This window comes from Siniperca chuatsi, linkage group LG22 (genome assembly GCF_020085105.1).
Source record: "Siniperca chuatsi isolate FFG_IHB_CAS linkage group LG22, ASM2008510v1, whole genome shotgun sequence".
In the NCBI taxonomy this organism is placed as follows: domain Eukaryota; kingdom Metazoa; phylum Chordata; class Actinopteri; order Centrarchiformes; family Sinipercidae; genus Siniperca; species Siniperca chuatsi.
This window is the reverse complement of record NC_058063.1, coordinates 20,543,435-20,568,374: the sequence shown is the minus strand read 5'-3', so window position 1 is coordinate 20,568,374 and position 24,940 is coordinate 20,543,435. Positions and strand designations below refer to the sequence as shown.

At 41.0% G+C, this 24,940-nt stretch overlaps 1 protein-coding gene across 1 annotated transcript; it reads right to left on the bottom strand.

Annotated features, from left to right (window-relative positions):
• Nucleotides 1–729: 729 nt before the first annotated feature.
• On the bottom strand, nt 730–20,736 carry LOC122870546 (GRB2-associated-binding protein 1-like). The gene is made up of 13 exons (XM_044184806.1): nt 19,924–20,736; nt 14,219–14,347; nt 13,492–13,657; nt 12,087–12,267; nt 10,401–11,062; nt 9,001–9,083; nt 8,751–8,860; nt 8,012–8,307; nt 7,226–7,297; nt 3,971–4,067; nt 2,687–2,816; nt 2,197–2,331; nt 730–1,724 (listed from the first exon to the last, which is right to left on the bottom strand). Exons 1-13 carry the CDS (start codon nt 19,996–19,998, stop codon nt 1,539–1,541), a joined length of 2,322 nt encoding a protein of 773 aa, XP_044040741.1. The 5' UTR covers nt 19,999–20,736; the 3' UTR covers nt 730–1,538.
• Between the last annotated feature and the right edge of the window lie 4,204 nt (nt 20,737–24,940).

Here is a 24,940-nt window from a genome sequence, read left to right as displayed (position 1 = left end):
ACCCTTTGGGCGAGACTGAAATATATCGAGAAATATTGGATGGACTGCTGTAAATTTTGCAGACACATTCATGGTCCTCAGAGGATGTATCCTAATGAGAGGATAATTGGGGGCTCACTCCCATCCATCATGGACCTCTTTAGCGAACACTACATCCACCGTGCAACCGCCATTGTTGCAGACACTTTGCACCCCTTCCAAGGACTGTACACCCATCTATTCTCTGTTTTTGTCTTTTACACTGTTCTTGTCTTGTCTTTTACACTGTTTTGCACTAGTTTTGTTTTGTCTTGTCACCTTATGTTATCTTTTTGCAGATTATGTTGTCTGCCTTGTTTGCACGGTCTAAATGTTAAATGGAGCACCAATGGCCCCAGAGAAACAATCATTTCACACCTACTGTGTACTAACTTGTGGATGGGTTGACAAAGTTCTATTGAGTCTAGTGAATTTGTTGAAATTTGCTTATGAAGACTTGTGACTTGGTTGGCCCTTAAGGATTTAAGACTCAACTTGAGACTTACTTGTACCGAATGACTTGTAACTTTATACTTGAGTCATAAACAGCTCTGGAGGCAGCTGTAGTTTGCTGATTCACAACAATAATTTGCAGCATCTAGTGGCCACTAGAGGAACTGCAGTACTTCATTTGCTTCAGTGCTCAGCTGGTTGGATTCAGACACTTTGTCATGTGAAAAATCAATAAAACACACTAGAAGCCCAAAGAGCGATGTGTAGTGTTTATTCATTTATTCACTGTTGGACAGTCATTACTGGAATCACATCCCCCCCCTCACAGAATCAATGAAATTATTCACCAGTAACCTTACATATTTGATTTCATTCACTGCACATGTGGCTGCTGGGATGATTACGTAAGAAAATGATCACGTTATTCTGATTTGTTAATCATCAGAACATCTAGATTCGTCCCACAGTTCACCATCTTTTTCACTATTTCAGCAGGAAACACGATGTTTAGAGAATAACAGAGCTCTAACTGATGCTCGGTTTGCTGTTGGGGACACTAACATACAGACACACTAATATTTAGTAGCAATTGTTGACAGCTGGTGGATTTACCTGTGCTGAACCATGTTCACCATGCTATGGATGAATGGATTTTGTTCTCTCAGTTTTGCCTTGAGTACTTAATTGTAGCAGCAGTGTGAAAAACAGAACTTTCTGTTGCTTCTGAGTCTTTGTCATTGTTCACTTTGAGTTTCAATATAGCTGATCACATAATACAACTGTTATTCCTGACATACCTTTCTGTTGTTGTTGTTAAAAGACTACACAAGTATCCAACAATGATTTGAGTTTTAAATGGACAGGTCCATCTAAGGTTAGAATAAGAAAGTCACCCGTTTTTTTCAGGTTGGCTACAACTTTTTGGACATTTTTAGACTGATGAAATAAAAGTGGAGTAAGGAATATATTAAGTAATAAGTAACTCACTAAGTAATTTTTCCTTTAACAACCTTGGTGTTGGTTTAGAAGCTCCTTCAAACAGTATGTCTGTGTGTGTTTGTGCATTTCTAGCATTTCTCCTTCTCCGTGGACATCCTCCCGTCATGCCATGCTTCTCTGGTGCTCCTCAGGGCCTTGGTTCTTTTGGGGTCCACCACCACGTAGTCCACACGTGTACGCCCGCCCAGTGCACGCTCCTCGCCTGCTCCGGCCTGCTCGTTGCCGCCGCTTCCACCTTCTGCTGTGCAGCGTTTCTGGTTACGCACACACACACACACACACCACAACAACAATTTATATTTTTTCACTTGTTGTATTCATTTATTGATCGGTCCACTGCAAGAAGAGTTACAAAAGAAAACTGTTGAAAAAGATGTGGTGCAGCCAATGACAAAGCAGATATACTTGCGTATCAGTTAAATATACAAATCATAAATGTATCACACAAATTGAAAAAAACAGAGGAAATTAGTGAAGCAAATATTAAGTAAATTAAATATATAATAATACAAGATTTTTAATGTGTTAACAGACATGAGAAGAGACAGTGTCGACTTGGCGCCCTCTACTGGCTGACACAAAGGATCATTTCAATTATTGGAAAATTATTTTTTAAAATCAGGCATGCAGGGCTGCACAAAATATAACAGTATAAAAATGAACAATATTTTGTTAAATGTTGTTCATTTATGTGACGTGACAGAGAGAAAGAGAGAGCAGGGTTACCTGTCTTGTTGGTGTCGATCGCCCAGTGTGGAGGTCGAGGTCCAGGTACTCCACCTGTTTGTCACCTCTGGCTCGCCGTAGCAACGGGCTGCTGACTCCGCCCTCTGATGCCCTGTGCATCATTAGCCTCAGAGACTGTAGAGACACACACACACACACACACACACACACAGTTTAGTTAAGCATATATTAAAAGGAAACAGAGGAAGGAAGGAAAGTAGTGAATAAGCAGAGAGGAGGAAATAAGAAGAATGAAAGAAGGAAATTGGGGAGAAAGTGATGAAGCCAAAGTGAATAAGATCAGAAGGGAAGAAGAAATTAAGAAAGGATGGATGAAAGGAAAGATGAGTGATAGGAAAACTGATATAAAAGAAAGGAAAGCATGAAGGAAGGAAGGACAGAGGAAAGAAAGCAAATATAGCAAGGATGGAAGGAAAAGAGGAAGAGAGGAAAAAGAGAAAGGAAATACAGGAAGGAAGGAGTGTTTTACCGACTCCCCGGCGCTGAAACTGAGGCTGGAGGTCGTCATGGCGACGTAGCTGTCATCGGGGTCATCAGAATCGGAGGAGGGGGATGAGCTGTGAGCAGAGGTCGGCCTGACTGACCGACGACTGGACGGACTAATGCACACACACACACACACACACACACACACACACACACACACACACACACACACACACACACACAATAAACTTCATGAATATGCTTTAGAGCTGCAGCAATCACTTGATTTTGATTATCGATTAATCATTTAGGTGATTTTTTTTCCAGCAAAAACTACAAACATTCTCTGGCTCCATCTGAATATCAAGACATTTGAACACATTTAGAGCTGCAATGATTAGTCAGCTAATTTACTCATTTACTGTTGATCAACAGAAAATGAACTGGCAACTATTTTGATAATCAATGAATCGTTTAAGTCATTTTTAAGTGTGTTGGTTGGCCAAAACAAAACATTTAGAGACATCCCCTTGTACTCTAGATAATTGCGATAGGAATTTTATTTGTTACTAGCAATAGTATGTTATTGTACTAGTAGTAGTCCTGCATTCAAAATCACATTTAAGTAAAATTACAAAAGTATTATCAGTAAAATGTACTTAAATGATCAAAGTTAAACTGCTCATTCTGCAGTGAAATGTCTCCTGTGACTGATTTATTATTAAATATGACATTATTTGATTGTTAATACTGATGCATCAACGTGTAAGCAGCATTTCACTGTTGTAGCTGCTCGAGGTGGAGCTGGTTTTAGCTACTTTACTGCTTTATACCCTGAACTACAGTTAGGTAGTCCAGTGGACTCAGGCCCTTCCAAAGGGTCACAAGAGAAATCTGAGGGGTCGCGAGATGATTCACTTTTTTGACTTTTCTCTAGTCTTTCCTTTAAAAAAAATATTGGCTCAACAAATTAATGTAATGGAGTAAAAATATTGCCCTCTGAAATGTAGCGGAGTAGAAGTATAAAGGAGCATCAAATGGAAATACTCAAGTAAAGTACAAGTACATCAAAAATGTACTTGAGTAAATATACTTAGTTACTTTCTGCCATTGTCTATTACTAAGTGGGTTAACAGTGATGACTTGCAGTGCTCCTTCAGCACCACAGGGGGCAGCAGAGTGCAACACAGCTCACTGTAGCTGCTCACACGTCATGCCTCTCTCTGGCTGTGTAATAGACATTAAATATTGACATGTTTTGCAGTTTTCTGTTGACGCTGCAATAAACCACCGAGCTACACACGCACACAAACATACACCAACTTACTCTCGTGTAAAGGTTCGAGTGACAGGCGAGCGGACAGGGGGCGGGACTTCCTGCCAGTCCTGCTGCACTGGAGTGATGTCCAGAGGAGCTGGTTTCACTGGGAGGAAGAGAGAGAGAGAGACTTTTCACTTCTTATTACTTTCTGAAACACAGTTAACCGCAGAACTGAGGAAGTTTTATGTAAAAAAATAGAAAAACATTACAAAACAACAGTGGTGTAAAGGACTGTTTGTTTGTCATCTCACCCACAGTCAGATGAGAAAAGCTTGATATCTGTGCATTAAGTACATATTTAGGACCAGAGCATGTTAAGCATAGTTGAATCTTTTACTTTCCAAACCCTGGATGTGAGAAATAATTCCTCCTCCACATTATTTACTTTCTGTGATTGTTTAGTGACCATCGCTTGCTCACTTGTTTTTATGCTGAATTTTAGGAAAAGAGACATTTGGACAGCAGTTCAAAATGGACAACAAAGTTGTTTTGGTAAGACTTTTAGTTTGGTAGATCAGAGGCTGTGTGGGGCAGAGACTGGAGGGTCTGATCTCACATGGGTCATTAGCCACTGATGCAACACACCTGGGACGATCGCCAGGAGCACAACAGTCGAGATGATGCATGTAAAGCAATAATGATGCATCTGACACAGAGACTGCTGTTGTTCAAGAAATTGCTTTTTTGGTTTTGATTAGCTTAGATAAAGTGAGGCTAGCAGTTTACCTCTGTTTGCTGTTTTTGTGCGAAGCTGGGCTAAACAGGTCCTAGACCTACCTCCGAAACGGGACACACAGGGATTAAAGACCCCATATATACTTAGTGATCAGATAGCTATCTGATCTCAAAAAAGCTAAGCGTAACTATGTCAGCAGTCTGTGGGAGTATACAGTAGCCACTCACTGTCTGATTTTATTAGTACATGCATGGTCTGTCGCGTCTGTCCTTATGGTAATGGCAGCTAAAGTTACACTACAATTAAACTGAAGTTAGCCGTTTGTTCTGTCTCATTAGAACAAACTAAATAAAGTATTTCTGATTAAAGCAACGAGGAAACAGCTCCGATCAAACACAAGGCGACCAAGCTGTTGTAGCATTTATGGGTGAGGGAGCGGTGTGAGTTAGAGCCTGTGGAGACGATACAACTTTTGTCTCGCTCATAGTTCATCAGTACGATTCATTCATGTGTTAGTTGTTGGATAGTTGCTAGCTAGCTAGCTAGCTAAACTGTTATTGCTGTAATTAAGTGCACAAGTTATTCTTCTTCTGGCGTTTTTGCCGGTCATCAAACAGCTTCAGGTGCATTACCACCTCCTTCGGGACTGGAGGAGAGCCGACCCTGATGTGCATGTAGCCCGGGAAAACCAAGACAATCAGATTTGAGATCTGGGCAACAGAGACATATATGTGGCCAAGCGTAAATGAAAGTGTCTTAAATCTCATCTGGATTTTATCTGGATATGAGATGCTTGAAATGACAAGTTTAAATGGGGCCAAAGTGTCCTCCTCTGACTTTGGATAAGACGTAAGTTAACCCTCATAGGTTGTGACTGCTTATTGAATTAATGTTTTCCAAAAAGTTATCTGTGAGTAAATTAAGATAAAGAAACTGAAAAAAATAAAATACCAATGAGGCATACTATGAAGTAAAATCCCAAATGAAGAAGTGGTGTTTTGAGTGTTGCAGAAACAGCTCCCTGACAGTGAACCTTAATATTTAATGTGAACGTTTTCTACAAGCTACCGCTCTATATATGGAGCTGCGTGTTTGCGTGTGCGTGGCTGTCATGACCTTGTACTGCAGCCTTGTTGAGCAAAGTGGAAGCAGGTAAATAATTAAAACTAAAAGAGGCAGAGGGGGGAAAAGAGACAAATGACTAAGAGAGACAGAGGGGGGAATATGGAAAGAGAAAGTGAGAGAAGAACAAGAACCACTGGGGGAGACTGATAAGAAGAAATTAACTATTTTAGGAACAGAAACGGTCTCGTCGCAGACATTTGACAGAAATGAGTTTTTGCCAAGTCGGACAGAATCGAGTGAAGGGGACACGACCAAATTTTGTGGTAGAAAGTAAGCCACAGTGTAGATTTGGCTTCATTTCTACCAGTCTCACGTTTATTCTCTACAAGAGTCCTGTCCATTAAACAAAGACCAAGCTTCTATCAAGCTACTGATGTTACTAAATGTATTAGCATTTCTTTAACTCAGGGAGTTTCAACTTTCTGAAGCAAGATCAGAATCTCAAATCTAACTAAAGAAGCTTTGGGCCCACCTCATTATCCATTTGAGTTGTTCTGTGCCTAGATTACGTTGATTTGAGGTTGTTTGCTCCAAGATTACTCATTTTGTTGCTTGGTAACCAAGACCAGAAACAGTTTCGGCAACTGGACTGTTTACATTAAGAGACATTACATTTCAACCCAATCGCCAGACAAAAACATCGATACTGGACGATTCTGCAAAACCCTGGATTATGTTCAGTGACAAGATTTTTTACGTCCGATACAAATGGTTTTAAAATTCCTGCTTTGTACAACATCTGCTCATGGAAATTCCGTTATGTTTAAGGTTAAGGAACGATCGTGGTTATGGTAAATAAACTTTAGTTAGGGTTACACCTGGTTAAGGTCAGGAACGATCGTGGTTATGGTAAATAAACTTTAGTTAGGGTTACACCTGGTTAAGGTCAGGAACGATCGTGGTTATGGTAAATAAACTTTAGTTAGGGTTACACCTGGTTAAGGTCAGGAACGATCGTGGTTATGGTTAATTAAAAAGCGATGGTAATTGCAAGCCTGTGACGGGACACAAACTCTAGTCTCTTGCATGAAAGTCGTCCTCGCTCCACACCCTTACTGTCCACCTTGCTACTTCCTGCATCTACTGGAAATGGACGTGAATCACTTGAACGTAATTCCTAGGATACCTCATAGGGGATGAATATCATCTGCACATTATTCCTATCCCACAACATGTAATATCTGACAAAATAGTCTTGACTCAAGGTCTACTTATTTGCTTTTTCTGATAGTTTGAACCCCATGTCACGATTTGTATCAGGGAATGCTGATTAAGACCGTAGGATGTGGTTGAAAGCTCTGGAAAAAAAGCTAATAAGTGGGTTTTAATCTATAATCAAGATTATATTGTCATACTACTATTACCAAGGTCAAGAATGTAATCTGTTGAAGAGGTTTAAGATGATTTCAGTTTCAGTTTGTGTTGTGTTGTCGGTTCTCAGTTCAGTTAGTAGTTTGTACCTCTCGTTTTGAGTGTCGGCTCTGCAGCGGTCTGGACGTCCGTTCTCTCCGCAGGCTGACTGACTCTAACGCCTGCAGTGATACACAACATGAGAAAGCAGCAACCAGGCTGCGCTACTACAGCGGCTAAATCAATGGGAATGCTTACTGTTAATGAGCAGAACTGACATTTTGATTTCTATACACACCATAATAACAAACATCTCTTTGTAAAGTGATGATTCCTTGTAGGTTAGTTTTGAAATACTTCTTACAGATTGTAGACTACTGTAAAAAATAATATTAATTTATTTCAGTGCAAACATAATGTGATTACAATCAGTGATGGGCTTGCTAACTTACATCTGGATAATTTAAGTTAAGCTCTTGTTGAACTTCTAACCACAAAGGGCTTTCTTGCTTAAGAACAGATTGTAAATCTTTTTTAAATTAAATTAGCCGGACAGTGAAGTTTACAGCATATTATCCACACATACGGGTCCCTGACTGTTTCCGGATGTAAACATTTACAACACAATTGTGTCATTTACCAATCAGGACTAATATCTCCCCCCTTCATCACAAAATCAAAATGACACAATTGTGTCATTTACCGTCAAAAGAGTGGAACTTTTAGTAACTGTAATTTTCTCTTTCTTTTTTACTTATACATTTTTTGTAATTTAATTATATAATGCTGTTTTATTTGTTTGACAGAGATGTTTATAAAATGATTAAACATCCGATCAAGCTTCCTTTCTTGGAGACGCGGGGTTTGCTATAAATTCCTGATAAGCTCCTGCTCACCTCTGCGTTGTGGTTTCAGGTTGCGGTGGATCGGAGGGGGCATGGCGTCGACCTTCACCCCACTGGCAGCGTTAATGGTATTCCTCCGGAGCGGCGGGGTGAGGGGAGCGACGGGAGTCAGGGGGGAGTTACGAAAGCCCATGTGGGCTGGCGGGGGAACTTGCCTCCCCAGGGACGCCAGGTCACCTGTTGCAGGGGTGGGATGAATGGGAAGGGAAGGGGTGAGGGGGGTCATGGGGACGTAGTTGGCATCCTGGAGCAGGACAGAGGGGTCAGAGGAGGACGGCGGAGGCACCCTGGAACAAGAGACGTGCCTGTATTTAAAAGTGGGCATCCACAGTTTGTTGAAGTGGTTCAAGCTGGTCATGTGTTCAAGTTGGTGTCTGTGACTTGAACCTTTTATAAAGTAAACGTTTAAAAATATGTAAAAAGAAACACATATTATTAGTGTTATATATTATTAAAAAAACAACACAAATTACATCTGTCAACGGTTTTTGTTTAAACTGCAGGACGAGACTGTTTGTATTTGGGTTTTCTTTTATGTTCACTGTGTATCATGTCTGTGTTTTGTCGAAGCAGAGTGAAATGAAATCTGAATTTGAACATTTTAACTTTTATCATGACAAGAATTAACGCAACTACATTTCAATGAAGAGCTGAAAAGGTATTTTAAATCCTTTTAAAACTAATTATTACACGAACACAGTTTGATCATATCATGTATCTTTTGACTAACCTTGGTGCAACAGGAGGCTCAGTGGTGGCAGCGCTCATGGGAACATAGTTTTCGTCCACATCATCATCTTCAGAGCAAACACTGCCCAGAGGTACCATGCCTTTATTAAACTGAGAGAGAAAGACACTTACATTTTGAAATGATATAGAGAGAAAGTGATGAAATACAGAGATGAAATATAAAATAGGGGATGACAGAACAGAAGTCTGTCAAATGTATTGTATTTTAGGTTTTAAAAGTTGGAACTCACGAAGTAACTGTTGAAGCTCTCGCTGAACTCAAACATGCTCGCTCTGTCAGACAGAGACCGAGGGATGTAAAAAGACTCACAACCTGAAACACAGATCATACAGACTAATGCACAAATCACCTGAAGCTCAGTACGCTCTTAAAAGGATAATAGTTCAACATTTTGGTAAATACGCTTATCTTGCTGAGAGCTTGAAGGAGAAGAAGAACGAGACCATGCGTTAAGTACAGAGCTGGAGCCAGGAGGTTAGCTTAGCTTAGCATAAAGACTGAAAACAGGGGGAAACAACTAGCCTGGCTCTGTCCACAGTTCAAACATGTGCCTACTGTACTAGCACCTCCAAAGCTAACCAATTAACGTGGTGTCTTGTTTGTATTTCCAGTCTGTATGCTAAGCTAAGCTAACTGCAAGCTGGATGTAGCATTATATTTAGCGCACAGACATGAGAGTGGTATAGATCTTCTCATCTAACTCTCAAAAAGAAAGCTAATAAGTATATTTTGCACAATGTCAAACTATTCCTTTAAATTCCACATGGAAAAGGATTTGCATATGCAGTATATTAAGCACCATTAAAGTGTAAAAATCCCATGTAACTTATTGACCGAACATTTGTGCAGCTTTGAGACAGAGTGGAAACAGAGCTTGCCCAGATATGAATGTAAATGAGCAGAAGGGGCCTCAACTAAGAAAGCAAACATTTGTGCACAAAGCATCAAGTCTGAGCATGTTTGAATATAGAGACTGTTGTCTTAAATATGCTCTTAAGCAGCTGTGTCTCCAAGAACATCGGAGAATTGTCTGTGTACATTTTTACCAACCAGGCTGGAAACAGAGATCTGGCTGAAAAAAACTCTTTGTGCTGTTGTGGGGCAAAGTTCTCGTCTTATTAACGAAACTAATGCCAATCAAATTATGGTGAAAACAGGCACAAATTGTTTCAGCTGTAAGGATATAATCCATCAACGCTGCCAGTTCTGCACAATAAAGCCGCTTTATAACTATAGTGCTCTCTGGCCGTCTCTAAGGTACCAGGTTTAAACCTCTCTGCTGGCTAATAGTGACGACGCAGCTTCCTTCAGGGATTTCCCAGCAACTGTTATATTAAATTGGGAAAGATATGTATTTCTATTGATAAATCCACCTACCAGCACCTCTAAAGGTCACTAATTAACACATTATATCTTGTTTGTTTCATCGATACGAAAACCAAAGAGTAAAAATGACTAAAAATGTTTTAGGGGGGTCATGTGCCAGACTGTTTCTTGGCTGGGTGACTTGAGAGTGATTTGGATAATCTCACCTAACTCTCGACAAGAAAACAAATTCCCAAAAATACTGTTATTTCAAAACAAGGCCTTTAACGAAAGCTAAGTCAGGACAGACTGTTGTCTTCTTACCTGTCTGTGTGCGTCCTGGCATAGTGACAGTGTTACTCCTTGGCAGACCTCCTCCCCCTCCCTCCACACATCCATCCCTCCTCTCTGGCTCGGTGGAGGATCGGGGGAGCGCGCCCACAGCTGAGCTCTGTCCCTGGGCTGCAATGGTCAGGGGCTTCGGCGGGCGTGGAGGAGGAGTCGGGGTGGAGGTGTGGAGCTCCGCCTGGGTTAGGGAGTCCACACTGGGGGTAGAGGATGGGCGGCGAGGGGGCCGTGGTTGCATGGTGGATGCTGGACGGGGGATCTGATAACCACTGGTGGCGTATGAGTGGGGATGCACGGCGGAGTGTGTATCATCACTGAGAGGTATCGCCACGGGTCGCAGGTGGAAATCCAGGGAGTGCTTCCTGGGATGAGGAGAGGGGTGACAACGAGCTCTGCCGGCTCGTTTGTGGAGGTCAGAGGTCGTGCTGGCATCCAGAGACTGGCTTAAAGGGCCTGTCATGGTGGCAACTGTCCAAGGGGCTGTCCTGGAGCTGGAGGAAGAGGATGGATTTGGGTTGCCGTTCCGAAGGAGGGAAGGAGAGGAGGAAGAGGAAGAGGAGGAGGAGGTGGCAGAGGGAGGAGGGTAGAGGTTGTCGTTGTAGTCGGTTTCAAGAGAGGTGGAGGAACCTAAAGGAGGCCTGGAAACAGAGAGATACCAAAATAAGAGAGTTAAATCAGGAATTTTGAGAGCTTGTGATGATTTTTTGGAAAACAAGTTGCTGTTGAAGTTTTCAATTCAGTTTCTATGTGTTTCAGAATCAAAGAGCTCCAGACAAATCTCCACCCCTCAGCATATCACAACCAAAACTATCTGGACCTAGATGAAAATCTGTCCAACTAAGGAGGAAAATAGGTTTTATTGAGTTGTTCTGAACTGTCCCATGAAAGGTTTGTGGAGCCTTTTAGAAATCCGTGGGCGTGATCCAGGCAAAGATAAACCCCTAATCCCTTCTCAGGTTCAACACGTCTGAACCTGCAACTCTGGCTGTTGGTCTTGTTGATTTAAGTTCAGCTGGTTTTCTTTAGTCTGAACCCGAGTGGAAAAGTCCAATTTGTGCCTTTATGTATTCTGGGGTAATTTATGTTCACTTTACTTTACGTGATGGTAAAAGCTTTACTCAAATGGAAGCCAACCTTTTAAACAAAACTCACATGACTCAAACTGTTTTACTGATTTATTACTATTATCATTGCTTGTTTTAGTAACAGATGAGATCACATGAGATCGGAGGCAACTTTAAACTTAAACTGTAAGAGGTTTATATGATTTGTAAAGCAACATGGCTCTCTGTATTGGTTCTGAATGTTACAGTGAAGCGTAGCATTTTGGGGACCTACATTTGCATCTTATTTTTTTGTATTTGTGTATGTATGTTTTTTTTTATTTATTTCTTTTTCTACGACTGAGGTCTACATACCCTAAAACTCACCAAATCATGGGTATAAAGAGACTGGCATTTATCATACCTATTGCCGCATACATGAAAACAATCCATGTCTGTAGATACAATTAAAACAATAATGTTTTCAAGTCAACCTGTCCTCTTCATGGCCTGCATATCAGGATATTTTGTCTCATGTTCTCACCTTCAATTTGCTTGCTTGAAAAGCTGAGCAAAACCAACAAAAACATATTTGGGTCTCTATGACACGTGGGTTTACCTGATTTGACACTGGCAGTGCGCTAACCACAGATAATCGTCTTCTGTAGTGCCGTCATGGTCCAAGTTGCGCACACTCACCGGGTCATAGGGGGGTGGGACTGACCCTGTTATGGCGGTGCCACTGGTTGGGGTCATCGCTGTGATGGAGGCCGAGCCGGAGACAGGAGGTCTCTCTGGAACTGTAGAAAAAAAGCCACTCAAATGAGAGATCAAAGAAAAATCTGTGCGTAACTCCTAGCAGGGATGAAAAAGTTACAGGAAACTTTCAAGTTCCCGTGCCTCCCTGTAGGACACTGTGGTATTGGAGTGTTTGAACTTTAAATGGTAATATTTTCTTTAAAGCTCAACCTGTCAACATGGGTCTTAGTAGATATTTTGAAGATTAACTTTTGTGTCTCCAGGGGGAATGAAGTCTGATAAATTGTCTCAAGTGATGTGATGACTACAAGTTTGAAAATGAAAAAAACTGAAGGTGTGGAGTTCGAAAGAAGTGAGCTTAGCAGAGCTCTGTAGCCCGCTCCTCATCTCTGCCTGCGGCTAGCGACTCAAGGCTACATTAGCCGCTACTGGCAAAACACACCAGAATCTCCGACTGAACTGTTGGCAGTTGAGTTGCATTGTGGTTAATGTAGGCACCAGGTTTTGACAACAAAGAATAAAAAAAAAGATCTCTGTTTATTATATATATTTTGTCACTGTTGCATCAATTTTGATACTTGAGAAAGTGAGTCCCATCGTGATTCTGACACTTATACTTACAGTGGTGTGCGAAAGTGTTTGCCCCCTTCCTGATTTTTTTTTTTTTTTTTGCATGTTTGTCACACTTAAATGTTTCAGATCGTCAAACAAATTTAAATATTAGTCAAAGATAACACAAGTAAACACAAAATACAGTTTTTAAATGAAGGTTGTCATTATTAAGGGAAAACAAAATCCAAACCTACATGGCCCTGTGTGAAATAGTGATTGCCCCACCTGTTAAAACATAACTTAACTGTGGTTTATCACACCTGAGTTCAATTTCTCTAGCCACACACAGGCCTGATCACTGCCACACCTGTTCTCAATCAATGCAATGCTAAATTGGTGGAGTACTAAGTTACCAAAACATGAATTATAAACCTTAATACAGAATTAATAACTGTGGGTATTAAAGTCTGAGCTGAAACAAGGCAAAGTTAAAATGACTATACAAGGCAAAGCTTATACATAATACCATATTTTATGATATTTTCAATATTTTACCATATACACATCTGAGTCACCGACGCATGTTCTCTCTCCTCCCACTAGTTTTCACACTGACTCAGCCACAACCCACACACACACACACACATCTATTTCAAATGCAAAACAAGAAAGGTGCAAGGAATATTTTGATTCCCTCCCTCTCGCTGCCTTACTGTCATCGGTCGGGTTGAAGCCACAGAGCAGGCAGATGGAGGATACCCAGCGGTTCATGTCCTCTTCAGACTCAGCCACCAGGTACCAGGTCCTCTCCTCCGTCCTCAGGTCGAAAACGAAGCTGCTCTCCAGCTCCTTCTTTGTAAATGTCAGGCCAGCATCCACCTGAAAAGGGGGACAGGGAAAAGAGGCAGACTGGTGAACCACTGTTGGAGCATTTCTGAAGCACACAAATGTACAACCTTTAGCTAGCATCAAACTCCTTCTGACAGAATTTATTGGAAAATACAATATGTAAAAAATGGGCCAATGTAAAAAAAAAAAAACCCCACAAAACATGTTGCTTAACATTAAAGAAAAGTGAATGATATATAGTTTTTAAATGCTGGAGCGTAGTTTAATTTAGCATTAAACCCAGAAACTTGAGGCAGCCATAAACCGGAAACCTCCACACCACAGCGTCAGGTGTTACTGACAACCCAGAGTGATAGGCTCAAGACTTAGTTCAACACTGCAGTCAAGTTGTCAAGACCATGTTACCACACAGTAATTATCACTCCACATATTACAATTACAAAAAAACTATTATACAATACTATAAAAACACAAACATGCTAAAATTTTAACTTTTAAACATGCACAATAAGTTTTAGATTTCTTCTTGGAACATTAATTCATTCTGGTCATCAACGAACAGAACGAAATGTGTGTCCTCCGTCTGTTTACCTGTTCACATAAGTTCAGGTTGATGGTCCTGATTGGCCGGCGGGACTGCTGGTTCTTGTAGTACTGCAGGACATCCGGCTCCCCGCTCAGCCGACCACTTCGCAGCACGAACCAACGCCTCTTCCACGCCTGGAGAGAGTCAGAGCCAGTTATTACTATCCGATGGGAGAGATTATTGAATATTTTTTTGTTGACATAAAACAAAATTAAAATGAAAAGCTATTAAACAAACAGATTTATTAGATTATGTAAACTATGATTCATTATAATTCTTACAATTTTTAAAAATGTCCTGAGTCAGTTTTTATCCAACCATATCCACCCACTTGCACAAGACTAAAAGTTAAATCTCCAGGCTGCAAAGTTCTTTACACTCTACAATACAAAGGTGTTGGACTGAAAAAAATCCTACTGTTATAGATATTCTTGGTCCTAAGAAGATGATCCCTTAATAATAACTTCGATGGAGCCCTGACCTTTCCTGTAGGGCCACCATCGGGACAAAATTACCATTTTTTAAACACTCTAGCAGTAAGGATTCAAGAATAGATAAGTCGCTCCCCAGAGGATGAACCCTCCATTAGCTTTTCTCTAGCACTGCCATCAGGTAAAATTACTCTCAAATCAAATGGTGCAATTTTCATGAAATTTGATATCCATACTGTGTGTGTATCAAAATGTTGTATCTGTCCAAAACATGTACCACATGCCGCGTTAATAAATGAAATCTACAAAGTTCATCCTCCAAAGAAGATGAACCCTTTCCATTTTGGATCCTCCATGAGTTTGCCTCTGACGCCACCATCAGGACAAACTTGACAGTATATTATCACTAGCAGGACTTTGGACTTTTAGTCTTTTTGCAAAATGAATACATAGATTATTGATTACAAGGTCAGTTTATCCTTCATGTTCCTCTCTCTCTCTTTCAGGCTAACTCTGGTGTCTCTCCCATGTCAGACGTTTTACACTCCAGTGCACATGAATGTTAACTAAACAACTCTCTCTCTCTCTCTCTCACACACACACACACACACACACACACACACACACACAGTGAATTGCTAAATGCTTCTCTTCTCCTGTTGTTGCCATCATGCGCTGAGCATTATGGGTAGGGTCCATCTCCCATGAGCGATCCACGGGATGACACCTCATATTTCAGACATGACTCACCATCTGTGTGTGTGTGTGTGTGTTTGTGGGATTAGTGTTAGTGTGTAGGTAGTGTGTGTGAAAGACACATCATGATTATTTAAAGGTGTGAAGCAGAGCATGAAGAAGGATTTTAATATTTTAATTTAATAACATGTGCGCACACACACACACACACACACACACACACACACACACACACACACACACACACACACACACTTCCAGGCCACATGATGATCTCAGTGTTTTTCTGTTTAAAGGAATCAGATAATGTGAAAGGACACAGAATTGGAGAAGAAGAGAGACTTGAAAAATAGGATTGAGCTCTGTGCTTCTGTTTCTGTGGCTAAATGTGGCTTTGTGTGTGTTTGCCAGTGAGTTTCCACTAGTCCATCAAACCAAATCCAACTCTTCCGACCCCTGTTTAATTGTGTTTCTCAACGAAACCAACGTGACTCCAAAGGCACACCTCTGTGTGTGTGTGTGTTTGATCAAAGTGCACAGCAATTAAATACTGTAGAGCACATTTCCCCCCTATTTCTCTCCAAACACTGACAGGAAGAGGAAATAGCTGAACAGGAAATGCCGGTAAGAGATGGCAGTAGATGTGTATGTTTTTTTTTTTTTTTTGTCTGTCCCCCTCACTGTGTTTGATGATCAGTCGTCTTCAGGCTGCTGGCCAAATAAAAGCAGCAGGGTGGAAGCAACTGGTATGAAAATATTTTTATATGCCTTCTAATTAAAGGAACAGGACTGAGTTGCACCAGCTAAAGAAAACAAAGTTTGTTAGTAACTCCTAGCTAGTTTCAAACTGATTTACTAAATCAGGCCGCACCACCCTCAAATTCTGCCTGAACCCTCCATCCCAGCATATTTAATACATGCAACAGAGGAGTGAGGGAGCAGCGCCTGTAGGAGGCCTCGTGGCTACGTAGTGTGTGATGTGGAGGGTCAGGGGACTCATGAGAAGCTGCTGGAAAGACTGGTGGAGCGCTGACCGTCACTAGAAGCCCATTGATGGCCCTTTGAGAGAGTCACTGTGTGGGTACCTGTGTCGTAGCTCGGCTAGAGGCTCTACAACGAGAGGCTCTCTGATGTGTGCTCCTGCGGTGGAGTGTCAAGACATAGCCGTAGCCAAGCTGTTTATCGACGTTAATGTTACCCTTCGTCAGCCCTAAATATCTTATTAAGCTCTGAATATAGCACAGTTATCCGTGGGCCCATGTGCCACTGCAGTGGAATAAATCTTGTTTGTGTAGGACGATGTTTTTCACCGGCACTTATCCGGCTTGGTAATGCTAATGCAACCTGTAAGGGGGGGGGTCGTGCCTATTTTGTCACAGGTAGGGAGGGGCGAGAGAATTTGGCAGAACCAAACTTTCAAATCCAAGTAGACACATACAAACTAATCCTTAGCAAAAAAAAAAAAAAGAAGCATTTTTGTATATGTTTTGTTGGAAAAATCACAACAAGAAACAAGAATCTGTGAGTACATGTACAGCCCCCCCCCCAAAAAAAATTTTTAGGTATGTCTAAGCTAAGATTCTAAGATTTTAGTAATGTTTAACTCGGCTGAGGTGGTTGCTGTTTGTGTTTTTTTAAGGTAAAATTTCAGTTCAGTTTCAATAATAATTATATTATAATCTCTTTTCCTTAAATACTTTCTCTAATCTCTTCTTCACGTATTCTATCTTGTTTCACCTCCTCTGCTTTTGTTTTGTTTCCTTCTTTGACCTCTGACCCTGACAGGAAGAGGGCACAATGGATCTAAAATAACCCTTCCTCCATCCTGCCTCCAAACCAAAATTAACACCAGACCTGAATAACAAATTTCCCACCTTTCAGTGCCTCATTTACTCATCTGTTCCTCCTCTTCACGTCACATTTAACGCTGAGTTCTCAGAACTGAAGACATGTGACCTTACAACAGTTTCAGTTTTGCGGCAATCGGTGTAAACACTTTGAAGGAACTGCAACTCACTGAAACTAAAGTTGAAAAGAGGACACACAGCAACATTGCAACAACAAAGTCAGGAGCTGTCAGACAATCATACAGGTTGCAAAGTAAAGACTTTATCAAGATTATATAAACAAGTGGCTCCCAACCTTTTAGGCTTGTGACCCCTTAAAATAAAGCTACATCTACTCTCGAACCCCTGTCACAGGTTGCAAATGTCACTGGGTGGTGGCCTGTTCAGCCAAAGAATGATTATTCCTTCTTAGATTGTTTTATTTAAAACGTTTTTATTGGCCTTTAGATGTAAAATTATTCAACAATTAATAATTTGAAATGTGAAAAATAAACAGAATTTTGTGTGGCAGAATTAGCAACTTTACATGCTGTGAGCTGCCATGGATGTTTCATCAGTTCGGGTAATCATTTTCCTGTTTTTACTTCTTGAGAGCGATGCTAGCCATGTTCCCAGAACTCAGCATTGAACCTGGTGAGTACAGTGTTGTGTTGTTATTACTGATAGAAACGATGGTAAAACAAAAATTGCCCTTCTGTTTAATTGATCACTAATGACTTTCAACCATTTTAGCGCACTCTTTGTGGAAATATCCTCTGATGGGAAGACATGGCTGTTGCAGGTATCCAAGCTGTCATATCTGAGACACAGGACAGTCTCTCTAACCTTTACCTATACAGCTTTCCCTGAAATGTGTTTGACCTTATGTGTGTGTGTGAAGTTTGTCATTTTACTGAAGGTTGCAGAATATTTCATTCTCCTTGGTTCTGTTCCAGTCCGTGTGTGTGTGTGTGTGTGTGTGTTTCCAAATGTAAGTCTTCAGGGAGGCCCCCTCTTCCAACCAGGCCCAGCTGAGAGTGATTAGTTTATTACATAACACACACACACACACACACACACACACAGCTTTCAACAGAACAGGGAGTGTATGATGAGGTACACTCCACAACCTCTGGCCCAATACTTAACATGAACACATGAACACAGATTCAGCCTGCTGCAGCCATTATAGGGTTCTCCGTGTGAGTGTGTGTGTTGACAGTTGACACACAGCTGGCCAGACAGTGTGTGTGGATTGTATATACCATAATGGCTGAATGTATACAGGAACATTTTAGTGTTTTTTCATTCAGTTCTTTCAGACATCCTTTGTTTCAGCGTCTGCAAAACCCCAACTGCTGACTGTGGCAGTAAAGGCAAGTTCTCTCTTTCACTCTAAACAATAACTTTTCCTATGCCCCATTTATTCCTCCTTTGCCCTTCACTTTCCACACACACACACACACACACACACACACACACACACAGTGTCAGAAAGTGACAAGAGAACATGAAGAGAAAGTAAATGAATGAAAGAGAAAGGGACAGAGATGAATTCTAAAAAAGACAAAGTTTTCTCTTGAAAGAAAGAAAGAATAAGAGAAAATATAGAGGGGAGAGATGAGATTACTGTAGCTCAACTCATTGGCAAGGCATGCCAGATATGCAGTGTGTGTGTGTGTGTGTGTGTGTGTGTGTGTGTGTGTGTATTACTGCCTAAGCTGCTTCTTTACTGGAAAGCGAGCCTTGCTGCCGTTGGACAAACAAGCTTTGTGCTGATTTGAATTGTACCTGAATGTATAGATTTTTGGTATATGACAACTTTTTATACGCTATTTTCTTGCATATTAAGACACCCCATCTATCTATCTATCTATCTATCTATCTAGGAATCAGTTGTGCCATTTTGTTAATTGATACTTGATAACAAATCAACAGATTAAAGTAATACTTCACCCCAGAAATGAAAATGTAAGTCACTTACTCGACCCATGTATACTGGGACAAAAGAAATATATGAACAACAGAACAAAAATGTGTGCAAATGTATCCAAGTCTATGGTATTCATTCCAGGCACATAGCCAGGTTGTCTTCAGATTTGAAAGATGCAAAATACCTTAACATTTTTGTAGGTTAGCCAGTTAGAAACAGCTGTTTCTCTGACAAAGCATGCGGCTTCCCTCTGTAAAAGTTTAAAATCAGTTGTTGGAGAGAGGAAAGTGTGGATATATATTTTACAGATTTGCACTACTGTTTATTTAGAAATTAAGTTGTCAGGTGTCTGTGAAACATTGAGAAAGTACCTTAATTAGCTAGGTTTATTCTTCAATTTGCAAAAAAAGAAATAAAAAAAGCAGACAGCTGTGTTCTGCTAAATGTTCTATGATTTAAAAGAGTTTCCCCTCGGGGATCAATAAAGTATTTCTGATTTAGTTTATGATTATGACTCTGTAACTTTATGAAATGACTCAGTGTGTAAATGATGATGAAACCGAGAGCTGATCTTCAGGCTTAATTAAAATCTACTCAGGAGTGTGTGTGTCCTGTAGGTGCATGTCAGCATTTTAAAAGCAGTCACTATCTGATGTGTACTTGAGCGAGCCACAGACACCCAACAAGCCAAAACACACATCGAACATACAGGCACTTTAGAAATGTGCTCTTTTGATAGCATGTAGGACCTTTTATAGTGTTCTTGTAAAACTTATTCTCGGGGTTTTTTTTGCTAAAAGCTAAAAGAACAGTTGAGTACTCACATAACGGCGTAGCTTTTTCTCTGGTGGGGATTTTCGCAGCCAGCCTTCACACACCACCTCCCCTGCTCCGCTCATCCTGATGCCAACAGAACAGACTCCAACACAGCTTCCAGTCAGTTGATCGGGCTTCCAATCTGGTGTCAAAGTTGATAGACTTCCAATAAGTTAATTAGGATTCCCAGCAGTCAATCAGACTCAACCAATCAACCAAAAGTGTCAAATCAGTCAATTAGGTATCAAATCGGTGAGCTTTTTCAATCAGGCTTCCAATCAAGTGTAAAACTGGTCAGCTAGACCTCCAATCACCCGATCAGGCTTCTAATCAGACTTGAAATCACCCGATCAGGCTTCTAATCAGACTTGAAATCACTCGATCAGGCTTCTAATCAGACTTGAAATCACTCGATCAGGCTTCTAATCAGACTTGGAATCACTCGATCAGGCTTCTAATCAGACTTGAAATCACTTGATCAGGCTTCTAATCAGACTTGGAATCACTCGATCAGGCTTCAAATCAGACTTGGAATCACTCGATCAGGCTTCAAATCAGTCACCAAGGCTTCCAATCCTCCAACCAATCCGATGATCTTCAAATCAGTAGACTTGCAGATGGTTTGACAGGAACTTCAATCAGTTGATAAGTCCTCCAATCAACCTATCAGTCTCTAAGGGGAACTCGTGCTGTAATCAAGCAGCTCAGGTCTGTTGTTGGTTAATCCACGTCTCCAGCAATTTCCATCCACACGTGAAGGAGCTGCTCCTCTCTCCACGGCTGAGTCACACCTCCTTCTGAGAGGGTTTCTACTTCCCAGCAGAGTCACTCTTCCCTCCCTCCCCCCTCTCTCTCTCTCTCTGGTTGTGCGATAACCAAACACAATGCCTCGGCTCTGACATTCCTTCTCTCCTCTCCTCCCACTTTCCTCTTCTCCTCCTTCTTCCTCTTCCTCCTCACTCCTCCCCTTCTGCTCCCGCTCAGTACAACAGGAAACTCCCCCCTGTGGATATGTGCGTGCACGTATGTGTGTGAGAGAGAGTTTTCTCATGCTGAAAAAGACTTCTCGACATGAACTTGCTGATGACATTTGCAGACACTGGTTTCATTCATGATCAGTGTTGGGCAAGTTACATTACAGTAATCACAGCTCATAGAAAGTAATTACATGACTTTCCTCATCACCCATACAGCTCATATTCTGTATTTAAAGATAAAGTCAAATACAAACACACTTTCAGAGTTCTAATACATTGTGTCACTTGTTCTGTTTGTTGATATTTTGTTATGTATTTTATTTTTAAAGACACCTCTCTTTTTTATTCCTGTAAAACATGAAAGAAATGTGGATGAGTAATCTTGAACTTGGGGGCTATACAGTAACTTATCCAATCAAATGTGATTTGTAGCACCCATGAAATAAAACCATGCTTCGCCGTTAGCTCACGGGACAGTAGCTAGCAGAGCAATATAATGGGTCAAAAGTAGTTGTTTGGATGTCAGTCTGCAAAAACTTTCTTTACATTTTCAAAAGAGCGTTGGTTAGATCTAATTGTGGACACAAAGACACTGTGGATTAACAAGCAGTCAACATTTGGTTTGGTATTTACTGGCCATCAACAGCTAAGCAGCACTCCAGAGAAGTCTCGTCCTCAACTGAAGGCTATAACCAAATAAATGTACGCAAAGCTGCAGGTGGTTAGCTAGCAGCTAACAGGCACAACCTGTAAATAAGACCACTTTATTCTCTTTTCCTCCCCACACTTCCTCCCCCTCCACCAACCTAACACATCTCGCAGCAGTCTGTCCTTTAAACTAAATATATAACAGTAATTTCTTACACTACTGGTTAAAAAAAGTAATCACAATACCTTAACATGTACTGAGTAATGTATTAGTGCCCAACACTGTTTATGATTATACCTGAAAGTGCATATGACTTGTGCAAACCTTGTGAGTCCAACTTTGTGATGGTAAGGGCTAAATATTAGGAAATGGAGAAATAGTCCACTCACTGAAGTTTGCAAACTCCCAAAAATGTATATAAGGATGCATCGTTACTTACTCACAAAGGTCCTCGTCATGCAAATGTGAACACAAAGCAGGTTATATATAAAGACAAAAAAGTGACAGCGCCACCTTTTCCTTTGTATGCTGCAATTGTCCTGCACCTGTACTGCTAAATATTTGAAAAACAAAACAAAGTAGAGCAAGAAAATGTCCCCAAAACACACCAATAAAGGTTAAAAAAACTGTTGATAATGTTATGTGAACAGATGTTTAGATAATCCAAGTGAAAACTAAACTTTCAATATGCGTCAGACAATGTGTGGACAGTGTAAAGCTGAGACTACTGGAGGTTAAATACCTTAAAAGAATTGTCAAAATTGGTGCAGCAGTGGCCAAGATATCCTGATTTTAGGACTCTATATGGCTCAAGTTTCAGAAATGCTGCATCCTACAGTTCCCATAATGCAATTCAACAAAAAAATACAGCTTTCTCCAGAGCCACAACTGTTTTCTCTGGATGAGCAGTACTCCTTACTCCGAGTAACTGAACTCTCATGCATTGTGCCTTCTGTCAGGAAACATGACTTTCACTGATATTTTACAAATATTGGATTATAATAAAGTTGGGATGAATTATTAGATTGAATGATTCTGACTTGATTTCCTGAGATAAATGTAGAGAGAAATGCTGACAGCTAGTGGCCTTTTTAAGTATTACAATTTTAATAGTAGGCAGCCTTTAGTTTAGCTTCTTACAAGTTCTCACTAATAATCGTTGTGCAACGTGCCTGCACGACTGGAAAATATCTGCCAAATTAGCAGATTAGATGTGATGAAAATGGCACAGCCATGCACACAGAAGAGCAGAGCAGGTGTTCTGTGATATGACTGATTCATTTGAATAAACACCATCTTAGTTTACATTATCACCTGAATCATGTCCAATCCTGTCATTTAAATGGAGAGTTAAAATGAAGTAGGCCTATATTCAAGGTCTGTGTATAAATTAAGCTTCTCAGATTATGTGTGATGCTTATTATCAAGTGTATTCTCAATGTTTTTCATTTTTTTCAGACCTTCAATGGAAAGTTTACTCATACACTGGTAGCATTCGTGAATATTAATTAGAATTTTTCGTGTCAAGTTGTAGCTTCAGCGGTGTGCTTTCATTAGAAGAAGATGTGTTTGTGTTTGTCACTGTGGTGTTAATGTTGGCGATGAGATGTCCATTTTGGATGGCACACAGTCCGGTTTCAAAGTACACACGAAACATGCTGATCATTGTTGTCTCCAATAAACAAAATGCAAACGAGCTGCTGCTATGTTCTGGATCTGACCCTGCGGCCTGGCCTGCCTGTGGAAGGAGAACCTCAACAGGACATTTGCCTACTGAGATTTACAGTATAAAGTATCAATGAATCAAACACCTTTAATGGCTGTGACATGCAAAAAAAAAGACTCATACACGCAAACACACACCCTCATTCACAAGCATTAATATATATATGGAGAGGAGATACCAGAGCTCTGCAGTCTGGAGAAACAGCAGACAGGGTTTCGAGAAGAAAAGGTGAGTGTCTATTTTTCAAACTACTATTATTGTTTCTTTGGCTCAATATACACTTGTAGACAACAGTAAAAACCCTTCCTCACGACAGAGTCATTTAATATCACTTTGAGCTGTTTATGGCAAAGTTGTGTTAGCTAAACTTTAGTTTAGCAAGTTTTAATTTAGTAACTTAGTAAATCAGATTATTTTTGTTTTCACCATGTCTCATCCAGATTTCGTCATTTTGTCTTCTCTCCTCATCTACCATTTCATTTTCTGTTTTTGTCTCCTCCTCTTCCTCTCCTCCTCATCACATCTTCATGTAAACAGTTATGTCCTCCAACTACTCACCCTCCTTCAATGCCTCCCATCTTCCGCCTCACCTCTCCTCCTCTAATTCCTCCCTCTTTCCTGCCTCAGCCGCCTGCTTTAACTACAGATTGAGCTTTTTCATCTTCACAGCCTTCTCCGTCACCAACATCCTCCTCCTCCTCCCTTTGTGCATCCTCGTCCTCTTCCTGGGTGTCCAGCGCTCAGCTTCCACGGGTCCAACGAGCCACTCGGACATCTTCACCTACCACATGGTCGCCATGGAGATGATCGGCATCTTTGGGTGTGGTTTCTACTGTTGTGGCGCCTGCGTCAATGTGCCATGGTTGATGGTGGTGGGTGTGCGTTTGTTCTCGGTAACCTCAAACGGACAGATTTTCTTTCACATCCTCACCTGTGTGGAACGCCACCTGGCTGTTGTTCATCCAATCACCTACCTAGGCCTGAAGAAGAGGGGCGGGGTCAGAATCAGAAATGTCACTATTGGGTGCGTTTGGCTGCTTTTTCTTGGATTGTTTGGTCTAACCAGTCTGGCTTCGAATTACAGCACTGTCCCAGGTTTTTGTCTTTCGGTTCTCTCTTTAGCTGTCGTGGCTTTCTGCAGTGTTTCTGTTCTCCGCGCTCTGATTTATCCAGGGCCAGGGGGAGGCGGCAGGGAGAAGGTCGACCAATCAAAGATGAGGGCATTTCGCGCCATAGTGGCCATAATGGGAGTGCTGTTGTTGAGGTTTGGGGGACATTTGCTTGTTCTTGCGGTTCACGCCTCCTCTGCAGTGAGTGAGCGTGTCAGGTGTGGGCTGCTGCTGTCAGGAGTCTGGTTCTGTCTGCCCAGCAGTCTGGTGTCACCCCTGCTGTTTCTACACAAAGCAGGAAAACTACAGTGTTGTAAGAACAACACTGAAGCAGGACAAGGATCAGAGTAAACTCCTACATTTGATTTGATGAAACTCAGATGGGTTACAGTTGAATAGATTATTTTTAATTCATCTTTAGTAGTCTTCAGTAGTCATATTATTCTCTTGAACCTAAAATCGTCCTCTACCCCTTTTATCTCTGGGATTTGTCACTTTATGTCACAGCCTAGCAGGCAATATATTATTTTGAGGACAGATTAGACTCTTCAGAAGAGTCATAAT

What these genes read in the sequence shown, in the direction of transcription:
- LOC122870546 (XM_044184806.1), bottom strand. Translation starts at nt 19,998, where the DNA reads ATGAGCGGAGCAGGGGAGGTGGTGTGTGAAGGCTGGCTGCGAAAATCC. An exon ending in AGAAAAAGCTACGCCGTTAT is followed by an intron (nt 14,348 to 19,923) that starts GTGAGTACTCAA and finishes GACTCTCTCCAG; the next exon opens with GCGTGGAAGAGGCGTTGGTT. An exon ending in GATCGACACCAACAAGACAG is followed by an intron (nt 1,725 to 2,196) that starts GTAACCCTGCTC and finishes GTGCGTAACCAG; the next exon opens with AAACGCTGCACAGCAGAAGG.